We start from the raw sequence: 19,555 nt of genomic DNA on the forward strand, positions 1-19,555 counted from the left end.
ACGTCAAAGGTTTTTTTTTTTGTTAGTTGTTTTGGATTTCGTGAGCCCGCACTTTGTGAAGCCGTAGCCTGTGGCGTCCCATAATGCAGCGCGCGCAGTGTTGCATTATGGGATGTCACAGACCTACGCATCAATGTAGTTTCTCCGCTAAATTTAGCGGGGAAGTTGAATTGATGTGTAGGTCATGTGACACGAGGTCACGTGTTGTTAATTTCTTCGCTAAATTTGGCGAGGAAATTGACGTCACGTACGTGAACCACACGGCAATTTAGTTTCTTCTCTAAATTTATCGGAAAAGTTCACGCTACGCGGCTTGCTTACCAATTCCGTTCTCGCTAAATTTAGGGGAGAAATTCATCTCACGTGACATCGGGTCACGTGATGGTGGTGGTGGTGGTGGTGGTGTTTGCCTGACGTGAGGTTTTTCTCACTGGCTGTGGAAAAGTTTCACGGGCTTGGGTTATTGCAGTATTGATGAGAATGAATGCAGGGGAAAGGAGGGGGAACAGATGGTGATGAGAAATATAGGGTGACGAAACACAAGTTAACAAATTAAAGTAAAATAAAAAGTCGGCAAAAAATCAGTCAAAAGTGAGAAAATGGGCAATTCTAGAACGCGAGCATCACAGAACGTTCACAAAATTCCCGCAGAAAACTTCACGAGAAAAACTATCACTGGCACACAAGCACGAAAAGAGAAGTCGGCGGTCGTATTTTCTCACTCATCACAGCCTTGCCAGAAGCCCACAGGCATCCAAGAAGCTGAACACAGTCTTTCGGAGACGTATGCACGTGGATGATGGACCCTTGGGGAATAGCATATCCACGAGGGTGGGTGAAACACCGAGGCTCTTCGGTGAAGCTAGAAGTATGATTCTTTCTGTATTGTAGTGTCCACATTCAAAAAATATATGCGTCAGCGTTTCTGGTTGATCGCAGTGCTCGCAGAAGGGGCTGGTTGTTTTTTTTGATGCGGTGCAGGTTCACTTGCGTGTACGCGCAGTCTGCTCTTAAGCGGTGGAGAAGAGAAGCGAACTTCCGTGTTAGGCCACGCGTACAAGCTGGAGGAGGAGGTTCATCAGACGCCACACTGGAAACGGGATGCTTGTGTTGTATCCAAGTCTTGATAGCCAATCTTGGGTCAGAGTGGCTGGGGAGATTCAACGTCGCAGTGGGCAGTTTTAGAGCGGTTGAGGCCAGATGGTCAGCCATCTCATTTCCGGGTAAGCCAATGTGCGAAGGTATCCACTGTACTCGCAGGTTAGAACCATGGGAGACAAGTAGATGACCCAGCCTAATTATTTCACAAACCAAATCAGGATTGGCGCCTTTGCTGCTGAGGATATTATGCACCGCACACCGAGAGTCTGTTGCCAGAAGCCAGTTATTAGGTGGTTTCGTCGTGATGTGAAGAAGAGCTGCGTGGATTCCACTCAGCTCAGCTGTAGTCGACGACACGGCATGGTCGAACCGTCCTGACCATGAGCAGGGTTCCGATGGGATGTGGTAAGCTGCAGACGCGACATCATGAATGAAGTCGACAGAGCCATCAGTATAAATGGCCGTAAACGAGGAATGCCGAGACGTCATCACCTCCTCTGTCAGGGCTCGACTAACCACACTGGGGTGTCGTGATTTTCCGTGGAAACCCGGGATGTCCTCGTAGATGGTGAACGGGTGCTTGCTCCACGGGGAGTCAACTGGAGGAGAATCGACGGAGGGTATGAAGCCGAGAGCCTCAACTAGAGAGGTGCAGTGACCGCCATATTGTGAAAGGTGACGCTGTTGCATGTCAGTAAATAGCGAGACACCACTGGTTGACTCAGCAAGCCGAACGAGATGTTTAAGAGCACGGTTCACAGCGTGTAAAGCTACCGGCATCTCTCGGCCCTCAATCCACGTTGCATCGATTCGGGAGTACGAGGGAAAACCAAGAGCCATTCTTATTCTGGCTCGGTGGCATCGTTCTAGCTGATCCCATAGAGATCGCGTAGGCGGCAAATATGACGCTGCATAAAGAATGCGGGAAAGGTTAAGCGCCCGGTGCACGCATAGTAGGGCTTTAGGGGACGATCCCCACTCAAGTCCACGAAGTCGACGAATGAGAGATGTCGTCATCGCCGTCTGACGTACGAGATTCGTTACGTGCCGACGCCAACATAATCGGGAATCAAGATCGACCCCCAAGTATCGATAGCTACGCACGCGCGGTACTCGAGTCCCACATAAAGTAAGCCGCGGAAATCCATGACGAAAGGGGCGGCGGGAACAAGCGAGCACAGCTGTTTTTTGCGCTGAGACGGAAAGTCCGAGGTCTTCTAGCATGTTTGCAACACGCGCGAGGGATATTTGCATAAAGGGACGTAGAATGCGTCGATCAGAATGGGAAGCCCACAAACAGATATCATCTGCATAGATGATCATACCACTAGGGTGTGGTGATTTATGCATGCATAAAGGTATTGTCGTCATTACGATGTTGAATAGCACTGGACTAAGGCAACTACCTTGAGGTAACCCACGCAACAGTGGATGCACGGCTCCCGTAGTCTTGCCCAAGCAAACACTAATTGTCCTGTTGCTCAGAAACTCTTGGAAATATTTTAGCATTCCTCCTGTTATGCCAAGGTGATTCAAGCAAGCAAGAAGTATACCTCATGTGGAACCGAGTCAAAAGCTCGTTCAACATCAAGAAACACTGCCAAAGCAGTGTCTCCTCGTGAACGAGCGTCTTCCAACGCTGATGTAAGGCTCGCAATACAGTCAGCAGTGCAGCGTCCACTTCTGAATCCCGCTATTTCAGGTGGCAGTGCTTCAATGTCGTCAAGGTACCACTGGAGACGCGTAAGCACCAAGCGTTCTAGAAGTTTCCCAGCACACGAGGTCAAAGATATTGGGCGGTACGATGACAATTCCGACGAAGGCTTGCCTCGTTTTAAAATGGGGGTTACTACAGCATGCTTCCATTCTTGCGGAAGAATACCAGTAGTCCACGCCAAATTTAAGCGCTCGAGCAAGACGACGCGTGACTTGTCACTCAGGTTACGCAATGCTTGGTAGGTGATGCCATCAGACCCAGGAGCACTGTGGCGTTTGCATTTCCTAAGAGCCGCATCTAGTTCCGACAGAGTGAAAGGATGATCCATACTCTCCGGACTCCGTGCAGGACCAGTCAGTGATCGAGGATATGAAGATCCAGAAGGGCGTTGGGGTACAATGAAGCGCATCGCAAAATCATCTGCAAATCGTGATAATTCAAGGCCAGTTTTAAGACTGAGGGCGATGAACAAATCTCGAGGTGTTGGAGAGCAGCCCATACCTCTCAGTACTTTGTAAATCTTTGGCTTAGGTGTACATGGAGTTAATGACGAAGCAAATTGACGAAATTGTCGACGGCGAAGTACGTGAGTGTGACGGAGTAAAGCTGACGTTACACGACGACAGTCTATCCAATGGGAGACCTTGCCAGATCGGCGCGCACGACGCTGAGTGCGGCGGCGAACAGCACGTAAGCGTACGAACTTCAAATCCGGGGACGGCTGAGATATCCTTAAAGATATTTTATATGTTGATTGAACGAGACATGCAGGAATAGCTTTTAATATGTCCTCTGACGGCTCAAGAAAGCGAACATTTGCGCGAAATACGTCCCAGTTGGTTACACTGTATTGACGACGTGGGAGGCGGGTCACTTCGGGTATATTCATCAAAATTGGAAGATGATCGCTTCCACGTGTGTCCGCGTCTAACGACCAGTACACGTCTAGATTGGGGGAAGCGAGAGTAAGGTCCAGCACGCTAGGTTCTCCGCGATGACCAAAAAATGTAGGCGAGCCGTCATTCAGAATAATCAAATCTGATGATTCAATCTCATCTGCGAGAGCCGTACCCCGAGGCGTCGTGCGTTTACTACCCCAGAGAGGATGGTGTGCGTTAAAATCTCCGCATATAAGGAGACGACCAGGAAATTGAAGACGGAGGCTACTAATGCAGTTCGCATCAAAGCGACCAGTAGGACATATATATACGGACACAATGGTCATCTTAAAGGAGCGAAATATGACCGTGCATGCTGCAAATTCAGCAGTTTCTGTACACAGATGGGACACATCTTCTGCAGCTTGCTGCACACTTGAGTGAACAAAGAGTGATGCCCGTAATGAGCTGTTAGGCGTGGCCGCCGCGCTTGGGTAATGGACATAGGGCTGAATCCGAGAGCCATGTCTGAGGCGGCATTCCGAAATTGCAAGTATGGGTACCGGCTGAGATGAAAGGTAATACTGCAACTCTGCTAATTTAGAAGTGATGCTGCGGGCGTTCCATTGTAAGATAGATGGGCAGGAAGCCATAAAAATAAAAATGAGCAGAGTAAAAACTTTCATTGCAGAAAACTTTTGACCAAGGGCTCTATAAGTGTGATAAAATTCAGGAGCTGGTTTGCCCATGGATACTGTAGAAGCGGGAGAAACTGTCGCGCTATGACGAGCATTTGGCATACGAAGCTACCTAACGAGGAAGTGAGGGTGCTTAGTTTTGGGAGGGACGGTATCGCCTCCTGTCCAACACTTGGAGGAGCTTGAGTGGTCGGGAGTACAGGTCCGGCCTGAACTGGTGGTGACGACGGTGGGGGCTCGTTTTGCAGCGCTGCTTTGTAGCTTTGTCGCACGTTGTTCTCGCCGGAGGAGACAAGGACAGGTACTTCCTTAGGCGCAGGCTCTGTTTCCATTGGCTTCGGGGCTTCGGCGACAAGCGATGATGGCGGGTCTTGTTTGTCTGCAATATGTTGTTCCGCCTGGCGTCGTCGAGAATGACGTCGCCTCCGTTGAAGTTTTTCAGTTAGAACAACCATCTCTGTTGCAGCTTCGGCTCGTGGAGCCGCCCGCTCGGCCGTACGTTTGTCCACTTGGGCTCGTGCTTCTGCGAAGGAAACATTGTTCTCGCAGCGATAGCGACACACGGAGCGCTCAGCTTGCCAGAATGGGCACTGTTGTGATGTTGTTTCATGTGGTTTCTTGCAGTTGACGCAAAGAGTGCTCGAGCCTTTGCATTCCGTAGTTGCGTGAGGCTCTGCGCATCGGAGGCAAGTTAGCGACCGCTTACACACAGCCGCAACATGGCCAAACAAACCGTATCGGTGGCATTGGATGGGGTTGTTGACATACAAGTCGACGCTATGTCGAACCAGGGCGACGTAGACGTGCTCAGGAAGTGTAGGAGAAGCAAACTCAACTCGAATAGTAGTGGACTTGCCGATGCGACGGACGTTGCGGATGCCTACTGTTGAGCGCAAAACTCCGAGTATTGCGGAGTCAGAAAGGGTGCTGTCAATGTCGCGGACAATTCCAACGCTGCAGGCCTTTCCACGAGGCTCGAAAGCACGCACTTTCATACTGCAAAGCGTGGTCTGGCCAAGGAGAGTACGTGTCGTCTGTCCATTCCGCGTGTCAATCGCTAGGAGATTCTTCCGCCTGTTAAAGCGCACCTCAATAACACACGAAGGCACGAGCGTCTCCAGAGTGGACGTGAGGCGAACCGAAGTGATGGTGTCAATTCTTACATCTTTGTCCACAGGAGTGAAAAGAACTACGAGACCGACAGTGGGCTCGGTTTGGGTGATGATGGTCTGCTCGCTAGAACCAGAGCCTTGACTTAGGCAGCGTCTCTTTGTTCCGCGGACGACATCCTGGAACGCACCTTGATTGTCGTCGGCAATTGAGCCCGAAACGCTGGCAAGTTCTTCGTCGTCAGGCGGGAGCGGTTCCGCCATGGCGGCGACTAAGGACGTTGAAATTTCCATGCCTTGCCGGCTGGAGTGCCGCGCAACGGGCAAGCCAGAACCTTGCAAGCCAGCAAGAACTGCTTATGATGAAGTGAGAGAAAAAAAAAATACTCACTGGTGATGGGCAACGTAGTAGCAGTAAGCAGAGAAAATAGGAGCGAATGGAATACACGTCCGCTATGTGACTTTCTCTTCCGGGTCACGTGATGCTAGAGCGTTTTACGTATGCAACACAAATGCTCAACAATTAGCTATACATGTTTTATTTATATTTTTTTTAAGACTTAAAAATCGCAAAAAAATGAGGTGGTTGAGAAAAAAAATTAACCTTTCCCGGGAACAAACTTTCAGCCACAGTGGACCTCAGGGGTTGCTAAAAAACAACAACACGCTAATTAGATAAATAATATGTTAAATATTACGTGAAATTTACTTATACTTATTATCGTTTTCTTTTTTTTTTAGTTAGTTTAATTAGTTGGAAGTTAGAATGTTTCTAATTAGAAACGTTCTAACTTATGAGCATCATCGAAAACCACAAAATCGAATTCATTTTAGAAAGGTAGAAAGCAGGCACTGTGTATTACGGCGTAGACGGCCGTAAATTTACGCGGGGGAGCACCTTTGGTTAGCAGTCCTGGCCTCCCCCCCCCCGTAGAGCCGGGGTCGCACTGCTCATACATCATACAAAATACATTCTGCAAACACGAGCCACCGCACTATCAGCTGGTTCGAATGCCGCCTGCCAAGTCTTCTTGTTAAACTCATTGCCATACGGCATTTGAAGCGCGGATCTCGCGGTGACTCGCTTTAGAAAATTAATGCAGACTGTCTTTTGTATGATGAATAAGTAGTGTGATTCGGCTTAGGGGAGCATATCGGAACGCATCCTCAAGCCCCGATCGGAAGCCGAAACCTGAACAAAAATCCAAATTTAGCGGGTTTTCTCTTTTTTTTTTTTTGTGTGTGTGTGTGTATTTATTTTTAACACCGTAAAACCGTAAAATACTGTTCCTGTTTATATCTTTCTATAATGAGTTCTTGGTGGTTTTTAACGATGCTTTGTTTCTCATTTGAACCATGAAATGAAATGAAATATGTTTGTCTTCACTAATCAAGAAGTTGACTAATACATTTTAGTTCATTCATGTTTTTTTCCTACTACGGCGGGCATCTGCCGTTGCTGGCCGTTTGTTCCCGGAAACAGTTTAATATTTTCTCCATCACCTTGTTTTTTAGGGATGTTTGAAAGACTTCGCTGAAACAGCCGGTTAAAAAGAAAAAAGGAATTCGCACTGACGTTTCTTACAAAAAGTGTTTCTTCCACGCTCGTTAGCACGCCCAGAACACCGTTTCTCTTATATTACTTCGGAATGGTTGCCAAGGAGAAATATTTAAGAAGAGCGATATGACCTTTTTACGCCGTTATGAGCAATACGAACATATATGTTATATCATCAGGTCTGTTTATCGAGCACTTAACGGCGAAGCCGTGTTTGAAATGCCTTGTGCACTATCTCTGCACTCACGCTTTAGTCTCGATATTGTAATGCCGTTTCTTTCGTCCTTTCTTTTTACTTTTTTTTCTTTTTTTTCTTTCTTTCTGAGACGGCCAAACCTTGCGGTACGCTCCTAGTTGAGAACGTGCTCGTTTTATTACCGGATGTTTTTTCTACACTGATAGTACTTGGAAAAAAATGGACTTGAAGTAGGGCAATCATTAATTATTTTTGGATAGCATCCTGGGTCAATGTAGACATTAAAGAGTGTAAGTAGATCGTTTTTCCACCGCCACTAGGCTCTCCCGTACAAAGACGCTCAAACTGCGCATGTCGCCGTAATAGCCTGCCCCTAGGATTTCTTATAGAGGGTGTTTAATTTTTATTCAAACAAATTTTTTTTTTTTTTAAAGCCGTGAAAGATGCACTTACGCCCTTTGTGCAGGTGTGCCAGGAGACATATTACGGGGGGAGTAATCGTCACGAACAAGTCAAATAATTAACTCGAATTTGTTGAGTAAATTATTAATTGGTGAAACTAAACGTGGTTGGAATTAGAAACTCGCTGAGCGTCATTTAAAACTCATAAATTCGCCAATTATAGATAGATTTTACGAACGTAATTAAAGCCCCCCCCCCCCCCCTCCTTTAACTGAAGTATGAACTGAAGTATCTATACTCGCGGTCAGCTTTCTGTGGCAATGCAGTCAATGCTATGGGGCAGGGTGCACCAACCGCTGTACACACGCTCTGCTCCTCTCTTCGGATTGCCACAGAAAGCTGACCTATCGGAGGAGCGGAATGAAGCACGTGATAGCTTTACACGGAAGGGGTGCATTTCAACGCTCCTTCTCCATCTGCTTAGCTTCTGTTCTCTGGTTGGCTCGCTGGGTCCGCAGTTTCCGGCCCTTGCTAAGTTGGAGCAAGGAACAGTCGTCACGAAACAACCTGACAGCGACGCGATATCCTTGGGTTACGTGTTCGAAACAAGGGTATATACTTTGATACGCACTTCATCCTATGATATTTCTTCGACAGTGGACTTTCACTTTTCACTTACACTTTTCCGTCTGGCTGAAATATATACCTGCCAGAAACCAAACCAAGGTCGGACGAAAATTGAAGATGGCAAAAATCGTTTCAGGCTATTTTCGGAGAGACAGCTTTTTTTTTTTTCGGGCGCAAATCGCCAGCTTGGTCTCGTTAAAAGCGTATTTGGGATTTCTGTCGCGCCCAAATGATTTCTTTCCTTGAAAATTCGATGGAATTATTTTTTTAGGTTATCATTTTTGTGCGATTTTCGCTTTCTTTTTTGTTTTGTCTTTAGCGTATGTGCTACCTGCCAGCCTTGAGCTTCGGTTTCGTTGGCCGACAGCCGAAATTTACAGATCACTAGCGCGCAGTAGTAATTTTTTTAATCCATAGCGTAGCAAATGTCACGGCAGAATGCTTTTTCCGACCGCTTTCCGACAGCCAAACATTGCTTCGAGCGGACAAAACCGGAAACGAGGTAGGCCACCAAATACGTTTATCCTGCTTCCCGATAGGTCGCGCCGAACATTTGCGGGAAAGGGCCAATTGCTTGCCAGTGTGGGGTGCCCCGATTTATCTTTAATAGCTGGCTGCCTGTTGAATGGCAGGGTCTATCTTTAGGAACAATGGGATCTGAAAAAACATTTCTCGTCGTGGTGGCTCTTGCACATCCCGTTCTTTATTTATCCCGACTCTCGAGATGTCCGGCCTCTAAGAGAGCGTTTGCTTCTTTTGCATGATACGCGCATGGATTGCCTTAGCCTTCCCTTTCTTTGTGAGGTTGACAATGGTTGACTTCCGTCGTTTCCGGTCTTTCTCCTTTTGTTCCCGGTCTTGGGTCTCCAAAGATGGTCGAGAACCAGCACCGCACTGCCATCGTGTTTGAGGACGACATCCGTTTCGAGCCCTACTTCCGTTCAAAGCTGTCTGCGCTGCTGACAGAAGTTCGTCATCTGGACTGGGATCTCATGTGAGTGGAGATTTGCTTGCATTCATCTATCTTTGAATGTTTGTATTACCAAATAAGCGACAATGACAATCCCGCCGATATTCAATAGACCACTCCAGAACTTTTCTATCGCCTTCACCGTCTTCTTGGTGCGTTATGAAACCTCCGATGTTCGGCACGTGAAATAGTACCGATGAGCAAAAATCGAAGTTAATGTTGGTTTGACACTTTATTATTTTAGAGCGCAAACACGTGACGACAAGAAAAGAAATTACATCTGGAATTTGTTTTGTGTTAGCTTTACATTCTTGAGCTCTGGACTCGCAAGGGTCAGACAAAATAGATAGTGTCGCTTCCAGGATGTACTAGGTTTCCGAGTTAGCCCGAGCGTTCATCGGAACAAGCCCACAATTCCCTGCGTCACGCGCTGCAATCTGGGATTGCCGCGAGGCCTTCTGAAATTTTTTTAAAGTTTTCTAGGATTTTTTTTTTATATATACTGAGGCGATTTGGGAGATTATACTGGGAATTTATTTTTGTGCGGTAGGATCCTTCTACCCTGTTAGTTTAACTCATGTATTTTATCTGAAGGAAGGCAGGAATAGAAAAAAAGCACCCCAACAATAACGTAGCGTCCAAGTCGTGTATATCTCAGATACTGCTAATGATCCGTTTAGAATGTGGTTGGAGTATTTCAGCCAAAGTTCCCTTATTTGTTTGGCGTGCAAGGGAAAAGCACCTTGGAAGAAAAATAAAGAAAAACAACATTATTTTGTGTTTTAAACTTTATTGCGCTTTGTTAGGTGTTCGGTGGTCATTTATATGACGCTGTCGCGGTATTTTTATTTTAAGCGTATAAATTCAACTTCGGGGTTTTCAGAAGTACCATATAAGCTAGGGCTGGGCGTTGATCGATTAACCTTCCCATCGTTAAATATAAGCTTTAATCGCGATTAATTTTTTAACTGGCTAATAGGTTAAACCTCAAGCCGGCTAAATCAGTACAAAAACAAAAATTACTTGTGTGTTTTTTTTACCGAGGTTCTTTGCATCTGCTAAACGCAAACACTATCCTGTTGGTCGGCGGGAAACTCACACATAACGACATTATTCATCATGGTTAAACCAGGGCTGGTTCCTATTAGAAGACCGTGTACAATTTACAGAGAGTCCCTGGTTCTTCTTGGCTAGCATAGCAAGACGAACGCGTCCACGACCTGTACTCGACCCGAGAAATGTACAAGTTACTAAAAAAAGTTATTAACTTAAGCTACTAAGTATTTACCTCAAAAGTATTTTGAGTAGAGCAGAAATTCCACAAATGGAAAGTAATTGAGTAAATTACTGCCTACCGCAAAAGGGCAGCGAATTACTTTTGAAGTTGCTTTTATATTTTTATGGTAGCGAGAAAGTACATAGGTTTTGACCCATTAGCGAAATTCTGCTAGCTAAAGCGGCTTGTGTTTTCACAGAAATACTTTAATAGTAGGTTCTGTTTCTGCTCGTCTAATTGCTCTTTTTGTTTTGCTTATGCTGTATTGCGGATGTATCAATTTAACTTTAAAGTATAGCACTGCCTGAGCTTGATTTTGCAGACAGTGTTTGCTCGTTTACAGTGTTGCGTAAAGTACTTCTAGAGAGTACTTGAATTAAAGTACAATTTAAATGTAAGGTTTTGGACTTCATGTAAAGTACTAAATACATCGGGTGCAATGTACTTGAAGTAAAGTAACATAATGACAATGTATTTTCAAACTAAAGTACAAGTACTTCTTAAGAAAATCTTCCACGATGCCCTTTCATTCCCTATAGCGGGGGTCTCAAACACGCAACCCGCGGGCCGCATGCGGCCCGCAGACAACCATCCGCGAGACCCCACACCTTGAGCGCTAGAAATGGCAAGCGGTAATATGATCTCATATTGCCAATGTTTTTTTTTTTTTAGACGTAGCCTCGTAGAAGTGTTGTTGCAGTCGGGGGCACGTGAAAGTTTTACGGAGTTTCGGTATCGGACCCTCCAACCCCCAACCCCCGTCCCCGGCTTACGTCACGTTGCTTGCCCCTCTTTGCAAATATCAGCTGATCTTCTAATCTCTGATCTCTTTTTGTGCAGGAATGTTTGCTGAGAAGCAAACCTACCACTAAAATTCGAAAGTAATTTGTAATTTGGGTACAAGTTAGTCGGAGAAAGTAATTAAAGTAGGCTACTAATTACCAAAATGAAAATGTAATTGAAAGTTTCTAAACTACTCCGAAAAGTAGTCAAACTACAGTAACTACCCTAGTAAAAACTCTTATATATATATTATAAATTTTTATGTCCAATAAACGCATATGATCCAATAAGATTATATAAGTACATACAAGAACCTTATAAAAACATAAAAGAGCAATATAAGATAATATGAGAAGTTGTAAGAAACTAGTAAGGAAGTTTCTTATAACTCCTTATAAAATCTTATCATGTTTTATATGTTCTTATAAGGTTCTTGTATGTTCTTATATGATCTTATTTGATCATGTGGGTTTATTATACATAGAATTTTCTTATATATATATATATATATAAGAATTTTTACTAGAATAATAGTTGGACACGCCGGAGCGCGGCATCCAGCGCGGAGGGGACACTCCTCAAAGACAGCAGGTCCCTCCCTGCACGTGGAAAATTCCTAAGAAAGGCAAAAGACTCGAGTCCCGCAGCTTCACTTCCCCACTTAATAGCGTACCCAGTCATAGACATAGCTGTCAGGGTTTAGGGCTTCTTCCCTCGCTCCTCTCGCGTTAACTTTCGTCCGACCATAGTGACCCTTGTAATGTGATTGGTACTACCGACGTTGTCAAACTTCTCAAAGCAGCTGGCTTTTACTACAGGGTGTCACAAAAGAAAATTTACACGGTCTTTTTTATCGCAAAAATAAACTAGGCATTGCCGAACGCTCATTCTCCGCCCAAAGGTAGAGCTAGAGGTCACAACTAGATGTCAAAGTTTCAGCCCGATCCGATAACTTAATCAAAAGTTATAAGTGATTTTCTGAAAATTTCAATGGTAAATGGCGGCCGACGGAGTTTTCAAACACATGGCGCTCTATGGCACCAGAAACCGAAAACGGGCAAAAATGGGCTCCATTTTCCCATTGAACTTTTCAGAAAATCACTTATAACTTTTGATTAAGTTATCGGATCGGGCTGAAACTTTGGCATTTGGTTGTGACCTCTAGCTCTACCTTTGGGCGGAGAATGAGCGTTCGGCGATGCCTAGTTTATTTTTGCGGTAAAAAAGACAGTGTAAATTTTCTTTTGTGACACCCTGTACTACAGCCGCTCGTCGTGCCGCTGAACGGCGTTGGCAGACGGTGTCGAATGGTCAACGGAAAGGCTTGGGCGTGTCACTGTAGTCTTTCACTGCAGACGTGAGGAACGCTTAACTGCGGTGGCGATCGCAGTGCTTCGTTCCTCCGATAGTGTCGCGAAAAAAGGAAATTCTGGTTAAAACGTCTCTCGCGCGCCTGTTTTTGCGGCACCATGACATAACAGCACACGACATAACAGCACGCGACAAAACAGCACGGTCAAAACAGCACGCGTCAAAACAGCACAGCGTCAAAACAGCACAGCGACAAAACAGCACGCGTCAAAATAGCACGCGACAAAACAGCACAGCGTCAAAACGGCAGAGCGACAGAAGAGCACGTGCCAAAACAGCACGGCGTCAATACAGCACGACGTCAAAACAGCACAGCGACAAAACAGCACAGCGTCAAAACATGACATTAACAATATAGCTAGGGCTCGGCGTTTTCGATTTGTATTATTTAAAATTCCGCGCACTTTTTTCGGTTTTTATTCCAAACAAAAGGTTTTGGTTTATTGCGGTGAATATTTGTAGACTCATAAACTTCTCAGTTATATTAGGTTTATTGACGAAAACCAGTATACTAACAAAAATGCAATAAGTCAAAGTGTTTGTGTAAAATCTATATAGAGAACCAGGTACTCCCCTTCTTATTTGTTGCCGTCTCTGGCAGCCGACGCGACTTGTTCTGTAAGACGCACTGGGGCCTCATCGTGATCTGACATTATCGTCGTGTGCTCGTATTTGTACACAGGATGAGCATGAGCTTCAGTACCACTTCGGTCGGAGAGGCAAATATCAAAATGGAGAAATTAGCAAGCATTGTACTCGGTGCGTTTTCCCCCATTTTCACGACTGCAAGAGGTGGTAAATTCGCGCCTACGGCATAAATGACAACAAAACACTCGTATTTATGCCCTCCTCTAGTAGCCGGAAGCTAGGGATGCCAAACAATGCACGGCATTTACGCACGCTCTTGATTTCCGTTGTTTGATTTCACAATTAAACTCTCTTCTTTTAACAAGGGATTCGGCAAAAATCCCCATCAGGTGAAAAACCCAGATTTCGTCCTGAAGACCCCTGCGCCCCCGGAGCTTTTGTTGAAAGTTGAACCGATATCGCAGACAAGCTGAAAACTGCGAAAGGAAGTAATCATATGGTCAGTAATCAGTAGGATTCCGTGTTTTCGGAGTTTAGTTTTCGGCAAGTTCGGAGGGTGTTTTTTTTATTAGTCTGCTTTGCCGAAAATTCGGAGTTTATCAGAGTTTATTTTTGTTTGATTCCGAATTGTCCGAAATTCGGAGCTCAATTTCGCAGTGGTTCTTATTAAAAATAAACAAATAATATCCGAATGTAAACGTAAGCTGGACAAAAAAGAAAAAAAACAAAAACAACGCGATTCTATTAATTAATATTTTTTTTTTCAGTTGGATTTCGCGTTGGTGGAATTACTACTGGCAATACTAATTTGTCCTAGAACAAAAGTGGCACACAAGTGTTACTTCAATAAATGTCGATACCTCAGAATCAATAACCTACTGGAGGTAGTCGCTGGAAAGCCTGTAGTCATTCCATGCTATTCCATCAACCTTCCGCGCGGCCGCAAGAGGCAGAGTGGAAAAGGATGGAATAGAGAAGTTTCAACTGTCCTCTTCCTCGCTTTATGTAATTTTTATGGTGCGTAGCTTTCACGGTTACAAAAACACAACCCCTTCGTCCTCTCGGGCACAAAAAGTATGACCCAAACCGGAAACTTAAACAGTGACTTTTGTCTTGACCCGATAGTACAATGACCTGTTGTCCCGACCAAAATGTAAAAGATATGTGTGGTGGCATTTTCCCAGGACCATTTACTCTACGCGCTGATTAAACCATTAGTTGTAAACTATATTTGTGTGTGTGTGGAAGGGGGGGGGGGAGGGGATTGGCATATCGAAATTCAGAGTTTATCAGAGAAATCCGAATAGACCAAACTTTTACCGGCGGGTGTTTTTCAAATTTATCCGAAAACACGAAACCCTATTTATTTATGAGTCACATCCCCCCCTCCCCCCCCCCCCCCCCCAAACGCCCTCGAAATTACTGAGCTTTTTCAGTGGAGACCGAATTTGGAAAAATGAATTCGGCGTACTTTTACCGGTTATATTCGGTTTAACCCGAAAACGCATTACCCTAAATATATATCGTTTGAAGTTAAAAAAGATGTACGTCTCAAATAAGGCGCTGTAAAGGAATTGAGGTTCTAGGCCAATTCGTCGAAAGCCAACTCGTTGACGGCCAATTTCTCGAATCTGTTCTGTTGGAAGCAAGGTCGGAGTGGGAAGTATTACTCAATGCGCGCATGACGGTTCCCTGGGCAGTACCGAAGCCCCCGCTGGTGCGTATTCTGGCTATTTTGTAGCGTGAGCTATACAGGCCGAGGTTGAGCAGTTTCGCGTGGCTCGCATAATGAGCCGTGCTCCGTGCTGGGCATCCGCGAGGAGCACTGACGTCACACGACGCACAGCTGGCGCGCCAGAGCCGCCGCCGCGCCCGCCTCGCCAGTCTGCGCATTCCAGAGGAGACACGTCAGAGCCGCGGCAGACGCATGGCGCCGCCGCATGCCCAGCTGTGCGCCTCCGTTGCGCAGTAGCCAAGTCTGACGCTGCACCGGAGCCGCTTGATCGCGCCTCTCATTTTGTGCGCATAAGCTCACGCTACGTATATCCTGGCATAGCCGAACTAAAGCGTGTTTCAGATGCAGCGGTTTTTGGCCCTAGAGCGGCGGGATTTCTGCCGTCGTGGCGCTCGAGCCGCTCAACCGCTGGTGCTGGCCAGAGCGCCGCGACGGCAAAAATCGCGCCGCTCTAGGGCCAAAACCGCTGCATATGAAACACGCTTAAGCCACCGCAATTTTTTCGTGCAGTTTTGCTCATTTTGACGCGCAAGTTTGCTGGTGATATCGTCTACAATAAATAATTCAATCGTACGGCAATGTGCTGTCGTTAGTTGTTAAAAGAAAAAAAACAGAAAGCGTGTGCGGCAACGGTGTGATCAGCCCATGCTGCAGTGTAAGGCCACAGCATTGAGGCTGCGGCATGTTACTGCTTCACCGGTTTCCACTCGATCGAGGCCTTCGTCGGCAATAATCTGTGAATTTAACTCAACACGTACAACTTCTCGCCTGCAAGCTGCAGCCGCGTGTTTCCAGGAGATTTTCTTCACGGCGAATGAGCCCCGCAGAATCAGTGCCCATGGTACACCTTGAATACGCTCCACATTAAAGTCACCTTATCTTACCGGTTCTATGAATGCATCTGTAATCGGCGCATCTCCCGCTTTTTATTTTTTTGCGGGGGTGACGTTCTACGCTGAGGTGGTACTTACGAAACGACGAGTACTACGGAACCTCACCGGACCGCCACAAATCAGGCAGTTCATAACTTGAACTTATGGATATCTTTTTTCCAATAACTTTTTCCCTTTCCCAGATACTTCAAAAACCACCAGACAACGCAGCCAACATCGACGCGAAGGCATCCCCTCTAACTACCCAATTCCTTCAGAGATTAGCGTAGTTAAGTAGTAGTAACTACTGCTAACTTCATTTGTTTTTAGCAATCACACAGCAGCAGCACTCGAGACACTGACCTGAGTGTAATCCTGTCGCCGCCAGCTTACTTTTTTTTATTGTTTCTCCACTAGCTGTTAACTAATTCCATGCAATGTCTAACCCTTTTCCTTTACGTTCTGTTTTTTTTTTCATAAAACGCTACCTATTACAGCCTTTTTACATGCGTGCTGTTTTGTCGTTGTGCTGTTTTGACGCCGTGCTGTTTTGGCACGTGCTCTTCTGTCGCTGTGCGGTTTTGACGCCGTGCTGTTTTGTCGCGTGCTATTTTGACGCGTGCTGTTTTGTCGCCGTGCTGTTTTGACGCTGTGCTATTTTGACGCCTGCTGTTTTGACCGTGCTGTTTTGTCGCGTGCTGTTTTGTCGTGTGCTGTTCTGTCGCGTTCCCTGTTTTTGCATCAACGATGATTGTGAAAACGCAGGAAACTCCCTCATGTCAAAAAAATAACAGAATTACTCTACGCCTTATCCAACTGCTGATGTTTATCCTGAGTTGAAAGTGTGTATTACGGCGTTTATATAAAAGCAAAGTGAAAAAAAAATATTATCGATATTATGCCTGAAAAATTAGGTGACCAACTAATCGATTAATTAATTGATTAGAGGGTCTCCATTAATGGGGTTAAAACTTTTAATTGACGCCCAGCCCTAATATAGACTAATAATTCGCGTGGGAATACCGGAACCAACTTTTATTATGCCGATGATTACAAAGCTTTGCGCGGCATACACAGTTTCGACCCTGTTTTTGTAGGAAGTCTAAGTCTTTATTACTCGCCGTCCAGAGTTTCTATGGTCACGTTTCTATTATTTTCGGTTTATATGACGCGCGCATCGCTCCTCAAAAACAGCGAGCTCGGTTAGGGCTATTGCAGAGTGGGGGAAAAGAATTTTACAAAGAAAAAAACAAGATATACCAGTCGTCATACATTTGACTCGTTTCAGAAATAATATGAGACAATAGTTGTGGGGTTGATTTCCCCGGACCTCGACTTAAAGGGACCATAAAACGATTATAGACGGAGTTTTAGTGACTGCATATCATTTATGAAATCGATAGAAAACGAGCACGCGAGATTAGGGAGGCTAAATCCTAATTTTTGTCATGAAATTTCGCCAAATAAAAGCGGGCTCTATAGATATCTTAAATTTCCTCCCACGAACGCTCTCAGCGAAGCTGAGAGCATTAATCGGTAGATTAATAAATTAGTTGTGGCAAAGCTTTTTGAAATGGGGAGTAGCTTGCGCCACCTAGCAAAGTAACGGCAACATCCACTGTGTCTGAGCCTTTTTTTTATATCTTTTTTCCAAGCATGTCAGTTGAATTGAACTTACGTATTGAATACGAGTAGCGTGTCACTCGGAACTGTGCTCGCGAGCAATGAATATCCCGTTGAATACCTCCGACGGAAATTTCCGATTCATATGGCCAATAAAACTTTGGCTGGGGCTAGTTGGTTCATATCGATTAAAAGGTTAAGAGGCGCGAACAAAACAGGTCGAAAAACGACACACGTACGACTCGGACAGGCGTCAACTTTGCAACTGATTTAATGAAACACGAAACATCGTCAGACTCTCGATTCCCATCGGCTAGACACATGCAACTGATAAAGGTTCTTATCGCTCATTGCGGCCAGCCGTCAAGAAACACAATTTTGTGTTTCATTAAATCAGTTGGAAGTTGGCGCCTGTCCGTGGTCGTACGTGTGTATTTCTTTGTCCTGTTTTGTTCACGCCCTTTATCCTTTTAATTAAATATCCGGTTGAATAAGCCACAGCATGAACGAGAGCACGAGAGGTTTCTCCGCGAGGAAATCCCATTGGGAATTTACATTACTTCGTTTCTAGCGTTTTGTGTTCGCAGTCGAGGTGCGAGCCTACCATTCTGTACTGAGTAATCGCAGGGTACTGCTACAGGCTTCGTCGGGCGAGTACTCGGTTTTCCCCGTGCGCGTTCCTGCATACGGAACAAGGCCCATACTTTCATCATCCCGATACATTTTAAGCTGCACTTCACTCAGCTGCGATGTATCCGTAGCCATGGCGTTGATCGCACGAGCTTCGTGGACCAACGAATCCTACCTAGCAATCGGCATTCATGGAAACCTCAGGTGACGTCGTTTCGACATCCTTGCGTCGAAACGTCGGCGCAAAATCGTCGATTCGACGCAACGTGACGCTTGACTGACGCGGCTACCTTGCTCGGCTGTGAGAACTTCCGTTTACGGTAGAAAGGCATACTTTATGTCACGCGCACGTGATTTTACATCTTGGTGGCCGAGTCCGGTCGAGCCAGGGAGGAAAGCAGACTTAAGTTTTAATGTTTTTTTAGTTTTTTTTTTGTGCAAAGCTGGAGGCAATAAAACGAAAAATGATTCCTGCTGCGGGTTTCATGAACATTAACTATTAATTGGGTGTCTTCATTTGAAAAAAAAAGATGCAAAATCATTTCATGGTCCCTTTAACGTGTCTACCGTTGGGAACCGGGGAGATTGTGGAGGGTATCGCTTGCTATTTCCTTCTTCTAGCCGTCGGAGTTAGAGACTTAGGTTAGTTGTAATTAATAAAACAAACAAACAAATAAACGAAGCTTCGCTGCTACGTAAAGCGATCGCCTAGAGACAGTACAAATATTCAAAACTGCATCTAACTGCCGCGCCCGGCTTACGTAGTTCAATAGGCACAAAAGGTCGCCTCGGCGCCGAGTATTCTCCTCGCATGGGGAGGACGACGGTTTACTCGTAGCTAGTGGAGAGGGGAGGTCGTGCACGACAAAGGTGATGCCGCGAACCGCGGGAGAGAACATTCTGAGCCGACCGAGGCACGTTCGAGCTCAATAATGCTTTGCAGAGAGGGTCCCATTGGTTGCAGGCGCCAACGCCAAACGTTTAGCCTTTACGATTCAAAATTTAGACACTATTATCCTTACAAAAAATTTATATCTGGCCAGACCTGAAGATTTCAGATATGGCCATATCAAAAATTGGCCACATATAACCTGATATGGTATATCTGCCAGATATAGCCTTATAACGCCAGATATAGCCTGATACCCCTGGCCAGATATGGAAATCCCAGATCTGGCTAAGTAAGGAAATTCCAGATCTGGCCAGGCATTTCAAAAGTACACAAGCCTGAAATCAGCACTTTATATCTTTTTATTGTATACAAATCTCCCAAGTGCCCCGGGCCGCACTCGAGGAGTTATGGAAACGGTGGTCCTTCAGCTCCTTAGTGATCGCTACTTGTGCATTCTGTCCAAACTTCAACCAGGCTGAGCCGCCGAAATCTCTTACCATATTATCATTCTCGTGATTGTTGTATTATC

At 45.5% G+C, this 19,555-nt stretch overlaps 1 protein-coding gene across 1 annotated transcript in view; it reads left to right on the forward strand.

The window, feature by feature from the left end:
- Positions 1-19,555, forward strand: part of LOC120837787 (procollagen galactosyltransferase 1-A) — a 621,404-nt gene that overhangs the window by 581,494 nt on the left and 20,355 nt on the right. The window contains exon 11 of the mRNA XM_042292499.1: positions 9,159-9,280. Coding sequence (XP_042148433.1) covers positions 9,159-9,280 — 122 coding nt within the window. The remainder of the gene's footprint in view (positions 1-9,158; positions 9,281-19,555) is intronic.

This window comes from Ixodes scapularis, unplaced genomic scaffold (assembly GCF_016920785.2).
Source record: "Ixodes scapularis isolate PalLabHiFi unplaced genomic scaffold, ASM1692078v2 PGA_scaffold3__209_contigs__length_174095766, whole genome shotgun sequence".
NCBI lineage: Eukaryota > Metazoa > Arthropoda > Arachnida > Ixodida > Ixodidae > Ixodes > Ixodes scapularis.